This window comes from Necator americanus, chromosome V (assembly GCF_031761385.1).
Source record: "Necator americanus strain Aroian chromosome V, whole genome shotgun sequence".
Lineage (NCBI taxonomy): Eukaryota > Metazoa > Nematoda > Chromadorea > Rhabditida > Ancylostomatidae > Necator > Necator americanus.
The window spans coordinates 28,404,097-28,417,677 of record NC_087375.1 but is presented as its reverse complement, the minus strand read 5'-3'; the positions used below and the strand labels follow the sequence as shown (position 1 = coordinate 28,417,677).

The 13,581-nt window shown below is 41.4% G+C and overlaps 3 protein-coding genes across 4 annotated transcripts; 1 reads left to right on the top strand and 2 right to left on the bottom strand.

Annotated features, from left to right (window-relative positions):
* Window positions 1–1,381: 1,381 nt before the first annotated feature.
* Window positions 1,382–2,325, bottom strand: RB195_015482 (uncharacterized protein; the record flags this gene model as incomplete). 2 transcript variants are annotated; one of them, XM_064206218.1, is made up of 4 exons in its annotated part: window positions 1,382–1,497; window positions 1,642–1,694; window positions 1,749–1,860; window positions 2,295–2,325. In XM_064206218.1, the coding sequence occupies 4 exons, from the start codon at window positions 2,323–2,325 to the stop codon at window positions 1,382–1,384; spliced, it is 312 nt and encodes a 103-aa protein (XP_064062099.1). The 2 variants fall into 2 exon arrangements, with proteins under 2 accessions (XP_064062099.1, XP_064062100.1); XM_064206219.1 differs by lacking the exon at window positions 2,295–2,325 and having other exon boundaries at window positions 1,749–1,780.
* Window positions 2,326–2,474: 149 nt separating this feature from the next.
* Window positions 2,475–3,084, top strand: RB195_015481 (uncharacterized protein; the record flags this gene model as incomplete). The annotated part of the gene is made up of 4 exons (XM_064206217.1): window positions 2,475–2,517; window positions 2,715–2,737; window positions 2,870–2,904; window positions 2,958–3,084. 4 exons carry the CDS (start codon window positions 2,475–2,477, stop codon window positions 3,082–3,084), a joined length of 228 nt encoding a protein of 75 aa, XP_064062098.1.
* Window positions 3,085–7,704: 4,620 nt separating this feature from the next.
* Window positions 7,705–10,930, bottom strand: RB195_015480 (uncharacterized protein; the record flags this gene model as incomplete). The annotated part of the gene is made up of 5 exons (XM_013453739.2): window positions 7,705–7,869; window positions 9,697–9,799; window positions 9,864–9,953; window positions 10,006–10,098; window positions 10,782–10,930. 5 exons carry the CDS (start codon window positions 10,928–10,930, stop codon window positions 7,705–7,707), a joined length of 600 nt encoding a protein of 199 aa, XP_013309193.2.
* Between the last annotated feature and the right edge of the window lie 2,651 nt (window positions 10,931–13,581).

The following is a 13,581-nucleotide window of genomic DNA, read 5'->3' as shown; positions in this document are numbered from 1 at the left end:
TCGTGGCGGAAACGCATCAACATGTCGTTCTCCTACTCCAGAAAGTGAAGAATCCTCCCATGACATCTACTCCCTCAATCCAGAATGCTCAACATTAACGGTTTGTTTAACATATCGGGATACGAACAACTTAGCCCCAGCAGGAGCACGTTGCAAAATAGAGCGAATCTGACGAGAGACCTTGAACGAAGAGAGTTCACTAACTTTCGTGATCCTCAAACGACTAACCACCACAATCTAGACGAAACCAGGCCAGCTAGAAGATGCGGAAGTCGATAAGATGAGGTTATTTAGAGATAGTATAGAGAAGAGGCGACATGACGGAACATTTTAAAAAAGTGATCAAATCATAAGATATTAGTATCCTTGTTAGTGAATGAGCTTCAGTGAGCGAGTTAGGCTTCATGGGTCAGAAGGATGCGAGGACTGGCCATGCAGTTAGCTGAAAAAAGAAGAGATTTATGAGAAGGAGCGCAATGAAAAGAGGGATATAGTAAACAACTAAGAACTACTAATGGTGAGAATCTATGAGCGGTCCGTATACTGAGCAAATGGCACCATTTTTTACGGGAATTAGGAAGAAATGGATGGAATCACCTCCCTTTCCATCTACTATGCCGCATACGAATACTCCACCTGAAATCCGTACCACCTCAGATTCGTGGGGTGATACCTTTAACTGCATAATGTAATTGAAAGTAAAAGGATAAAGTTTCTGGCGTTAATCAATTCGCTTGGGGTGCCCCCCCTCCCCACGTTCACTTCAATTCGCAATCGTTTGACGTTTACGAACGTGTAACTGGCCTTTACAGTGACTTGCGGTGGCTATCCGATGTGTCAAGTCAGAGTTTTTATCTTGAATTAGCCCATTGGTTGTATGTTATTTGACTGACTATCTTGCTGTTCTGCTGAAGTTTATGACATTTGTTCGACTTGTTCTTATGTATCTTACTGTTATTTCCAATCAGCACCAGTTGGCTTCGTATCCGTCGGGAAAACAGCGGACCAGCAGTCAAACAAGGACTTTTTTCCTCACCTTTTAGACCCGATAGTTCGTTCAGCTGTTTTGCTATGCACTAATGACGACGCTGTCGTACAGATATACTAATACTGTTTGTTACATCCTCTTTTGCTTAGTAATGTGGATTTCTGACGTGGAATTTTTTTTTAAAGTGTTTACTCGTTATTTTTGATACTGTGGATGCTAGAGTTACTTTATTCAAACGATAATCGAGCAAGGAATAAAGGTTTTAGTAGACTAGCATTATTATTATACTACTATTATTATTACAATTATTATTACATATATTATTACATATATTATTACGTGATGCTATCGCGCTAGAGACAGCTAGAAAATCCTCCGCTTCAAATCATGTTCTCATACTCTGTTTTCACACCGTCGACCGTTGTATCCAGGGCCACAAATGCATTTCAGCTCTCCTCGTCCTGTTTTCAGGCATGTCGCATCATTATGACAGAGTCCTTCACATGCGTCTGAAAGGTGTTTCTGATTATGATTACTGATTCCATATGTAACTTAAGCTCCTGTCCAATACTTCGATTCTTCTGCGTTACTGACAAAGGACACGAATCAATAGAATACTGAGTTTATTTTTCTATAACAAAAATCCTTCGAACCTGTACATTGATGACCGTTACCGACGTAACCCGGCTTGCATTTACATGAGTATCTAAAGAAAAGCTATTACATAAACAAAAACAAAGACAAAAATAGGTCACTTCACCTTGGTTTGTGGTCACTATCCGGCAGATCCATGCAGGCAGCCAACCAGTGACATGTGTGAGCGCCCGACTTACACTGATTTGTGGACTGGCATTGTGTGATTGAATTTGATCCTGGAATGATTTCCAAAAGACTGTTAGTTGCGATATTTTCTTGTTTCTTTTGCAGCAAAACAAAGGAACTGAGGATTTCGGATCCAACTGCTTTCAGTCAAACATTTCTCGGTGTGAACGATTGAATTGGAATAATTGGGCGTTATCTTCTGCTTGTTACAGTTTCAAGAGAAACATCTGAGTTTGCACTCTTTCTACTTGTACTCCTTCAGTTCTGGAAGGCTGGAAAAGGATCATTCTTTTTTCACTCATCAGGATTCCCGGAGTCGCTTTCTGGGTTGTTTTGTCTTAGGAATGCGAAAAACCTCTTTTATAAGTATGATGAGAAGTCATTTTTTTTTATGACTGCATCGACCCTTGCTGTAATCATGAATCAACAGTGAATGCTCTTTAAAAAAACTTATAATATTGTTCGCTGAGTACTTCTCCCTTACCGCGCTCTTCAGAAGCTGGGATCAGAGTCATGCCTCATTTTTGTACGATTGTCAAGATTTTAGATCATGTCAAGACTGACCAAAGCTTTGATTTCGAAAATATGCGTGAATGTTCCGAAAATGTTCAGAAGATAATTCTATCGCCAGGACCGGACCGGGTTTGCGTCCACCGAGGACGTGATGCGTCACGTCGGCATATCCCTGATCGAAGCCGAATATCGTAGTAGGATACAGCACATAATTTGTCTAGTAGAGAAACAGCTGTTGGTTACTGCATGTGTCATTAGGTAATAATACAGTGTAAACTGTTATATATTTCTTTCTATTTATTATTAATCTGCATTTTTCATTAACGTGGCATTGTTGAAGACTCCAGTACCTGTTTGATAAGTTGTTGTGTTAACGGGACACAGTTTGCAGATTCGCCCATCGTATTCATCCATGTACAATCCATAGTCGCACGGCGCACAATTACCATTTGAAGAATTGAGGAATGTTCCCGGATAGCAGGTTTCTGTGTTCCATGTTGTTTTAACATTTAACAGTAGATTCGTGAACTCTCAACTTTTTTGAAGGCTTTGTTGCAAAGGAACAACGAAGGAAAGAAAATGTGCGTGACCAACTCATATTGCACTCCTTTAAATGCTTCGCTCCTTTGTTCAGTGTTGTCCATCCAGTGGGACAAAGCATACATACGGCGTCGTCAGATGATTTGAACGATCCCAGCGGACATTGTTGGCAACGGCTTCCATCCGGTGACCGTTGCAATCCAGGTGAACACTTCTCTTGAAAATTCTTCGTTGTTTTGTTATTCTGTTCATTCTTTTTCGTTTTATTCATATCGATTTTCTTACATTGAAGCTCGACCACCGAGTAATTCTTACCTAAACAATGTTCAACTTTAGTCGAATTCAAGTACAATGGTACAGTTGTAGGTGGGCAGGGTATACATCTAAATTTGAAACATTTGTAGACAGCGATAGTAGACGAGAAGTCACGACGATATTTCCCTTCTCCATGTCACGAATGTATTTGGAACAAAAGTGAACAATAAAAAATTACTTATCAGATCCACTGGCAGGCTGGTAACCTCTTAGGCCACACAGTTCACAAATTTTTGAAGCGCTATCAAAGAAGAATCCAGCTGGACACACAGCTGAAAGGAAGAATTTGGAATGACCTCACTGTGATGGCACTGTTGTCTCAATATTTCCGATCCAATAAATCTCTAAATAGAGCTGAACTCACGGATGCAAGCATTTTCATCAATTGCCCCTGTCGTAGGAGTTGTCCATTCGTTTGGACACCTAAGGCAAGTGTTACGACCAGGCTCAGGTTGGTAGTAGCCTTGTGAGCATGGCTCGCATTCTTCTATTCTTGTATTGAAAAAAAGTCCGGATGCACACAATTCTAAACTGTAAGGTGCGTGGGAGTCATTGTAAGGAATGAACCTTAGGAAAAACTTATTTACTAGCCTAGTACAATACTAGCTGTCAGTATGCATGCAGTATTATATAATGGGCAGGGTAGTATGAAGAGATCAGAGTGGAAAAATCTCTGCTTTTACCAGCTTGGGGTGGTGCTACTTATTCTCGTGCTATGTTAACTGTTTGAAAAAGTTTGAGATCTACTTGTTAGAAAGTCGATAACTCTAGAAAGCTTCAAAAAGAAGCTCAGCGATTCTGACACTCTGATACATAATTCTTCAGTACAGCCCCTGTGCAATTAAAAATGTAGAACGTCTTTTGGAATGTTAGCAATTATAATGCGTCGGGGATCGGGTGGACCAGGAAATGGAGGAGAACCAGTGAAACTACAAAATAAGTGGAAAATTAGTGTTCATACCGGGACTTCTGTGTTGTAATTAGCGTGTTTCCCTAACGGTGCCTTTTCGAAGTGTTTTTGTAATTTCCATTTTTAGCATTATACTCGAGAGTTTTTAAAGGTAGCGTCTAACGATTTTGACGCGATGCGGAAACCACAGCGAAAGCCTGGAGTTCCGGGTGTAGGTGACAGAGAAGGCGCTGTTGCCCTCATCCTTCTCTAATCGTGACGAAAAACTCTGCATAAATCACTTTTTCCTATGAGGTGAATTAGAATTCGCACTTTTGTGCACGCTCCGGTTTTTTCACCCCGCTGTTTATTGGTTTTACTGGAATAGGTTGGTGGGTAGACCTAATTCATCTTCGACTGCTCGCTCGCGGACGCGGCGCGTGCACAAGGATGGCGCGCTGCAGACGCACCACTCACTGACTTCGTGGGAAAGAACCGCATCTTTTACGGCGTTTTTTTCACTACGATTAGGGAATTATGAGCGGAACTAGGCCGGTCTCCGTAATCTGCAACCCCGAACTCTGAGTTTTCCCTAGAGTTACACGTCATTTTGGTGATACGCTGTCTTTAAATCAATCCGAACACTTCTCGAAGCAAGATTAACTTTTTTCAAGTCAAACAGAAGCGATTCTAGTAGTTTTTTAATGCTTGTTTTGACATTTCCTTGTGCATTAAGCGGAACAGCGCAGCACCACGACTAGGAATGGTACTTAATTTAGGGTAATATTTTGACGTGGTCTCCTTGAAAGCCCGAAAAATCAAAGACATATGCAATGTATTCTCTCAAACACCTTGTCACAACACAAATAACCATTCAGCGAGACAGTATAGCAGGAACCGTATCAGGGAATTACAACACCGTTTACAACCTTAATAGTTTTGTGGTCGTGATGCAAGCGCACTGACATTGAAACAATTCCCCTAATAGTAATTGGGTGCCACCCTGCAACTGACTTGCATGTGATCCCGTTTTGACATTATTCTAGAATGTTCTTCTAGCAATAGAAGCTTACACTCGTATACCCGCTACATTAGGTTAGATAGTTCTCGTCACCTTTTCGTACATGCTAAATCCAGCTTGAAACGTATTTTCGAAGCTGGAAATGTCGGCAAACTCCCTACTAAGTAATTCAGATTCCGATTAGACACTGATTACTGCAATTCAAGACTGTCGAAATTCAGTCACTTGCCTTACATGATGTGAACACCACGAAGGTCTTTCATCAACTAAGTGTGGTAATATCAAAACGACATGACGTACGGGGTAGTTGGGTAAGTGGGTGCGCTCGAAGCGACGCTGTGGAGCGTAACGGTTAGGATCGTGGGAGGACCCTAGCGCCATCCATCGCTGCAGCTCGCAAGCTCTTCCCACGTCGATTCCAATCGCCAATCCGCTTACACAGCTACAGAATGCTTCATGTCGTTCACGTCGTTCGTTATATATTCACATTTTTGCAGAAATTTGTGTTACTTCAAAGATATCGTTTGTTCTAAATCAAATTAAAAAGTGCTTGTCCTGATTTAAAAGCTGTCCACTTTAGATGAAAATGGTGTTCACATGTAGCAAAGATTCTAGGAATTCTAGGAGGTTTTTTTAGGAGTTTTCTTTCTCTGTCTTTCACAATTTCAATTCTCATTGCTCTTATCATTGTGGTTTTCAAAACCATGTTTCAAAAAGACTCGAAAAAAGAAAAAGATTAAAACTCGTTTCCATTACTGTCCATCTCGTAAAATTCGACATTTGTGCAGCATGCGTTGTTGTCTAAGGATACTTCTCGCATGCAACACTGGTTGGTTTTATCGCGTTTTTCAAGGGTTAATGGCGAAATTACCCGTGGAAGCAATCCTTGTATTTGTACGAGTGAGGATATCCACTTTGCGCAGTTTTATTTCACCATTCCCGTGCTTGTAAAGAGGCTAATCATTAAGTAAACTAATATCTCTGTTGTTCTTGAAACTTATGATTCCTGGATTTGTAGGATGTCTTTCGCGTTTATTTTATATCGATGAGCTTCTTCACATTCGGTTGAGGTGGTGCTGACTTTTGACAATTAGATGCTTTTCTTTCAGAGCAAAATGTGTCACCTTATAATAGCAATTTATTCTAGGGATCAATCTGGGAAACTGATACTCCCGATACTGTAGTATACTAGAAGAAAATATGTTTTAAAATCACCCCCGCTCCTGGCTACAGTCACACACCATTTTTCACTTATGCGTAATTTAACACTGTTGAATTACGCATAAGGAATCATGAAAGTTCTAGAATTATGGTTACCATAGCATGTCGGTAAAATCCGCTCATTAGAAAAAATGTCTATTACTGAGTTCATGTGTTCCAAATTTCTGATGTTTCATCCATTGTGTTGAACGCTTAAGGGTAGCATATCACGAAATTGACGATATTTTATCCTCCGTATAGCATATATGGGACGATATGGAGTTTGGATCCTAAATTACAATTAAGGGTAATCTGACTCATCTGACGATTAGGGTGATTTCCTCTAATCATCGCAAAAAAACGGGGTTCAAGACGCCATTCTTTCCTACTCAGTCAGTCGCAACGCGCCACCTTTGTGCAAACGTCGCGTCCACGTGCGAGCGATCGAAAATCAATAAGGTCTCTTCAGCAGCCTATTCTCCTAAGGTAAAACTCCTGATTCAGATGGCTGAGGGAACGTGTACAAGGGTACCGCGTTCTAACGTACCTTAAAGGAAGTAAGTCGCTTCTCACGCCGTTTTTTCCAGGACGTCTTGGGGATTGAGCGTGGCTAAGCTCGAACTCGTAATCTACAACCCAAACATTATTTTCCCATAGAGATCACCGCATCGTCAATCTCGTAATGTGCTACCTTTAAGTCTCAATTTTCTTTGTACAGACTTTGAGATCGTGCATGGTGTTAAATGAAACGGATAAGCTCGCATGTAAGGATAGGTAACAGGAGAAAGCCTTATCTATCTAAAGATCCACCTGACTAGTAAATTTAGGGATGAGAGCTAGTATTGATAGGCTCATGACCAGCTTTCCCAATCGGTTTTGGGATTTCGCTCCCCCAGTCATTCTGTTACTTGCAGTGTTAACAAATGTGATAGTTACGGCAAACTGGTCTTATAAATTCCAATCGAAATCTTCTCGTGGATAAATTTGCGGCGTGATTCTTTACAGTACTTATTCTGTGTGTCGTTTTCTCTTCTCCGTAAGAGGCTCCAGAATTCCGCAATCTCTTTTGGTGATTTGGAAAGTGGTTAGCTATTGAATGGTAAAATGCTGATTAGACTGTGATGTGTGGTGAAGAGGAGTGGACTTTCGGGTATCTACGCCATCAGTTGCAAGAAAAAACTCCATTAGATGTGACAATACTGAAGTTTTTATGATTAAGATGTGAGCGGCACAAAACAACAATAGAACAAAGTGCAACTGGTTACATCCATTTGAACCGAGCATACGACGAGACAAGTATCATGTGCATTATTAGACAACTATATTACGGACGGCTACGTTGCGCATACAACGATTATCGATTGATAAATCCGCCTATGATGCATTTGTGATATAATAGTGATGTGAGCATCTCGACTAAAGTGCGATTAATCGATCGATTTCGATTGGTTCACGCTCTCGAATCGGATCATCACGTAGTTTGAATTCCTTACGACATTTATCGCCATCCACTAGTACAGCACCCTTGTAGCAGAAGTATGCTTCGTCGAATGTCAGTTCGCTTGATGGTTTGCCGAGCGCCTAGAAATTAGTTCAGTTCTAAGAAAACGTTTACGAAGAAAACTAGATTGAAATTCACTGAAAAAAGATCTCATTGTAATATTGACATTATGTTCAAGGAATTGAAGTTAATTGTCAACTCAAGAATCAACAAGCAGCAGGGAATGTTTATTTCTTTCATTAAAGGTGGGATACAACCCTTTAAGGATGGCCTGTTAACTATAGAGATTTCTGGAATTGGATCCATAACTTTTGTTAACCGTTCCATGTCACATGATGCTCAAATGTGGGTCGTACGAAAAACTTAGTGGAAGAAGTCAACTTCTTTTTCGGGAAGTACACAATTTTCAAAAGTATTTGAGTAAACAATAACGAAACGTTTTTTATTTCTACATTATTCTCAAGACGAAATTCGTTAACTGATACAATAGGAGAACGGACAAGCTTCAAAGCAAAAGGATTGTGATATCCGCATTATTTTGAAAAGGGTTGCCTTCCCGTAAATCTGAATAGGAAAAGAATAGTAGTGCGATATGTTAGTGAAATCAGATACCTTGATGCTACGCTATCTTTAAAGGCATCATCCCACGAATCTGAGGTGGTACGGATTTCCGGTGGAGTATTCGTATACGGGATCGTAAATTATTGAGAGAAGGATGATTCCGTTCATTTCTTCCTAAGTGCCGTAGAAAACGGCCCAGAAGATACGGCTTCGAGCGTTCCGGCGTACTATTTTCTACAATGAGTTCGATTGGAGCGCGCCAGCCGTGTGCGCGCGCCGCATCTTCCGGGTCGTTTTATACGGGAATTAGGAAGAGATGGACGGAATCACACCCCTCTCCATAATCTACTATCCCGTATACGAATACTCTACCTGAAATCCGTACCACCTCAGATTCGTGGGATGATGCCTTTAAATACAACCCCTTACAATAGCACACTATCTCGTGCGCGCGCACTGTGCGATTATTGTATCAAAACCGGTAGACCGTAAGACCCTGGAGACACACTAATATGTATATCTGGGATGTAAAAGCATACTTTGATATGGTAGCGAGATCTTAATGTGTAAAAGCATTCAGAATGTTGGTGTGTAAAGGATAATGGAGATCCAGACAGGGCTCCAGGTCTCATCATTCGTTCTCAGTAAGTGTAAATCTACGCGAGAAAGATCTGGCAGCGAAAATGAAACAATTACTTCTTCTCCTTCATCGGAAATGTACAACTATCACATCTCTTTGACGCATTTGAACCCCTAGAAGCGTTTAGAAAGGTAGTTAGAGAATAAATAGGACAGGTTCTTCGTCTCTTAAGGACGTCTGCTAAATAGGTGCGAGAATTTATCCTTTTTGTGAGGTAATACAGAACTGGAGACAACGAGTACCCTTACTTATTTGTAACCAAATGTTAGCGTAAAAGGCAATAGGGTATGTAAAGATGGGCATAGCCAGATCACAACGACGCGAACCCTGGTAGAATCGCGGTGCCCTTGAAGAGGCGCGGTCGAGCCAGAGGTTACGATGGAGATGCGACCATTGCTCGCCCTACTCAGACTGCAAAAATGAGCGAAACTAATGAGGGTCCCAGCTCGATCGCAACCTTCCAATTCCACTAAACTTCGTTTTACAAGTCATAAAACCTTGGGTATAGGGTAATCCAAGAGTAGTACAAATAGGTAGTATTTCTCTTTTCTCTGCCCTTCATTTTTTAACGCCAAAGTGAAGGACAGGCGGTGCGCAGGAGGAAGATTTTGCTACGCTTCTTCACGGAAACCGCCGAAGAAAAGGGAATGATTGACGCGAAGCACTTTATCTACGTTATTGTTATCCTTACAGTACAAACTCGTACCTTGAGAGCATTTGTATACTGGAATATTCCTCCTTTCAAACCTATTTGCGCCACAGCAACAACAGTTGAGGTTGCATCAACCTTCACGTTCTTTATGGGATCTCTGGAAATTGACTCAATATGATGAACAACAGATTAAATAATGTAGGTGTAAGGAAAAACAGTACCTTTCTGAAATGAACGTTGCATTAATCCTATAGTGCTTGTCGCCTAATATTTCACCAGTTACTTGTGCTTTTCCACAGTCATTGGCTGGTCTAAGTTGATTGATCATCTACGAATATTCCGACTCAAAACAAAGTTATTTACCTTTCACCATTCGGCCCACTTCCACAAATTAACCAATGTTTGTTGATGAAGCGTAGAGAAGCGATAACACTATTTCGCATGATGGAGTTCCACCTGAACAATAGAAATCGATCGGAGTTCTGAGATGTAGGAAGACTTCCGTTTGATCAAGCAACTCTAGGTAAATGAAAGCATTTATGTGCACACGAACGGCCGCAGCACGCATTCGAATGGAGCAGGATAGAAGGAGTAAAACGAATGAGTTGGTGCAGCTGCGTTGCGGTCGTACGAGGAAACAAAGTTGCCGTGAACTATAGCAGAGTCAAAATGACATGAAGCCATGAAGCCCGGTACAGTTGCGTAAACGGGTGCGCTCGAGGCGGTGCGGTTGAGCGTAGCGGTTAGGAGGGAGCGCAGACCTTTGCTAACACCATTCTTCGCAACATTTCGCAGTGGTCCACCTTGATTCTCACTGATTTCTTCACCGCGTTGCTTCATGCGCACCCGCTTACGTAACTGCACCGAACCTCATGTCTTTTTGACCTACTACATATATTGATTCGCTGCTGAGCAGTGTTACTACTAATTGCTATCTTTCATTATTACTAGTACTTCTCAGCACTTGGTAATCCTTAGACGTTCGCACTATTTTTGACGCTTTTGCACTTTGGACTTCATCTATTGTTGGTCCCAGCATCAATCATGAACGATACATCTAAGAGAGAATCCTTTGTCGTAAACCCCGATTAGCATTGAAAATTATTGATAAAATTACTGGAAAAGAAAAAAGTGCATACTTGTGAATTTTCTGAACATCTTGAACGGTAGCATTAGGATAGTCGACCTGGAACCGAACCACCCGAACGGCTGGCACCATTAAGTCGTCGTCTTTTGTCACCGCAGCCGGTAGGTACAGCACTGCTAGCAGTAGGAAACAGGGCAACATCTGAAATGACTTTGATTGAGTCCTACAGTAAGTTGGAGTTAGTTCGTTTAGACGTGAGAGCAGTGCTTTGAGGATGCAAAACGCAATAATATCAATCAGTGTAAACTATCTGGTAATTCCAAAAAAGTGAAAATGCTGCCCTTGAAGAGCAAACCAGTCGGGAAGCGAAATTGGACGTCTTCTTTTAGACTGCATAAATTTGGGAGAAGAAGTAATAGAAAAAGCACCAGGTTGCAAACAGGCACCGCCGCAAATGTTGTGTCGAGTAATCTTGGCGCATTCACTGGAACTCGGTCTCCCCTCGCCTTTCCTTCTTGCTTGAAGAAAGGTGTGACTTCTCGAACTCGTGTCGCAGTTGCTTAGTTCAATACAAGTGTGGGCCCGTGGCACGCAATTTCGTACAACAGAAGAACCGTCTTCACACGCACTCAGATTCAAAGGCAGCGTATTACGAAACTGGCGTAATTGGGAAACTTCTGGGAAAAAATAGAGTATAGGGTGTAGATTGAGCGTGGTCCTGCTCGATTCCCCCTAATCGTCCCGTAAAAAGGCGTGGAAAATGGCGTTTTCTCCTACGACGTAGGTTAAAACGCTCCATCTCTGTGTAGGTGCCGCGTCCACGAACTAACGGTCGGAGATCAATAAGGTCTCCTCAGCAACTTATTCAAGTATGGCCAATTAATAGGGAGCTGAGGTGACCGGAGCCGGTACAAGCGAACGCATTCTCACGTATCTTGTAAGAACGAACCTCGTTTCCGTTTCCCACGTTGTTTTTCAGGACAATTAGGAGAATTGAATGGGGAGGCTCGTATTCGTAACCTACATCCCGATCTCTAAGTTCTCCCATAGAGACTCCTACTAGTGATACGGTGCCTCTAACCACCACGTTTACAATCATTTGTACTTCTATGTCGTGAGGTACAATTAGAAGTTTCTCGGCAGCTATAAAATAGGACCACAAGAAAACATGGAGGTTTGAAGGTACATAGAGAAACAGTGAATAATTTGAACCAATTAGAAAATACAATTAGAGAAATAAAGATACAAGGACTTTCTGAAGGATTTTGCTGCGAGATTCAAAAAGAAATTGCTTGTTCTCTGAAACTCGTAGTGTTATGGATTTCCAAATTATGTAGAATTCAATGTGTCCGCAGGTGTCTTTCTAGGGGTTGACTAGTGGGAAGTGTACTGGTCTGATTTTCTTTTGCTTTTCCGCTCGGTCTGCTGCTACAGCTAACTTTACCTTTAAAGGGATCCTATATTGACTAAGGTATGTAGTTCTCACTACCAGAGCTTTTTTTTTTGCATATACACTAAAAATAACTTTTGGCATGGTTATGGTCGCATCTCTGGATCAGGTGATTTCGGCTACATCGGCTGACCTTCACAAGTTATTGTCTAACGCAGCACGCGTTCATAGAAACCTCAACTGTTCCTAATCGCGTTGGCGCATTCCATGAATTTGAAATTCTCGGAATAATTGACACGCCAAACTTTTATTCTTCTAATATATCCTGAATAATAATCAAGAACTGTCTTAAATCATTTAATGTGCAGCCCTGCATCTTCGTACTATTCCTTGTTCAAATAGGCTTCCAAAAGCACAAGTAGGCTTTCAAAAACAACTGATACAGTTCCCATTTTAGTTATTCTTTAATCTTACACATACCGAAGTGCTTCATTACGACCTGTATTACCTCATTCCCCCTCAATTCAAAAGTGGAGTGCTGACAAACTCACGCCGATAGAAATTCTTTGAGACACTTCTCAATAAGTGGGCGCTGTTTAATCCTATTCTAAAGGTGACCTGGTGAGAGTACGGCCAAAAAAAGGTCTCACACTGAACTGGTAAGAAAATCCACTTTTGGAGTTTCTTCGAAAATCAATCTTGTACCGTTCTTTAATATTCCAGTAATATTCTCAGAAGGGGTGGGTGTAGTGTAGCGGTTAGAGGTTCCGCTTCCTGCACGATCGATCGGAGGTTCGAATCCGCCCTAGGGCTCACCAAGCCTTTCATCCTTCCGGGGCCGATAAATTGGTACCTGACTTGTCTGTGAGGATAAAAACACTGACTTGACCCATCGGCTAGCCACCACAAGTCATTGTATAGGCCAATTACACGTTCGTAAACCTCAAACGATTCTGAATTGAAGTGGCGCATCCCAAGCGGATTGATTAACGCCAGAAACTGTATCCTTTATTCTCAGACTAAATCATTATCTCCTTAGCATCGTAGCAGTAGCATTAAGGATCTGATTTGAAGGATTTATTAAGGGTCAGACTGTTTAAGTGCGAGCGAGCTGTTAGCGTTCTGTTATAAACTATTTTTCAAAGAAGATCTGATATGGGTACGCATAGAATGCGGAAAATAAATAAACAAAGTCTGGGTTGCTCTAGGAAGGTACGAAGAATGGGAATGTTTCGAAAAATGTTGAGGAATTTTCCAAATAGGTTGTACAACATTACATTCATGTATAATATACATAGCAGAGCGAGTTAAATAAGAATGACTGTAATGATGACAAAATAAAAGGATTTTCTCATGCAAGCGCTCCAAAATGCAAATACATTTGTGGTGAAGTACTCTCTCTGACACCGAAATGAGTAAAGGTGTATGACTATGCGTTACGCGTGTGACTAGCTCAGAGTAA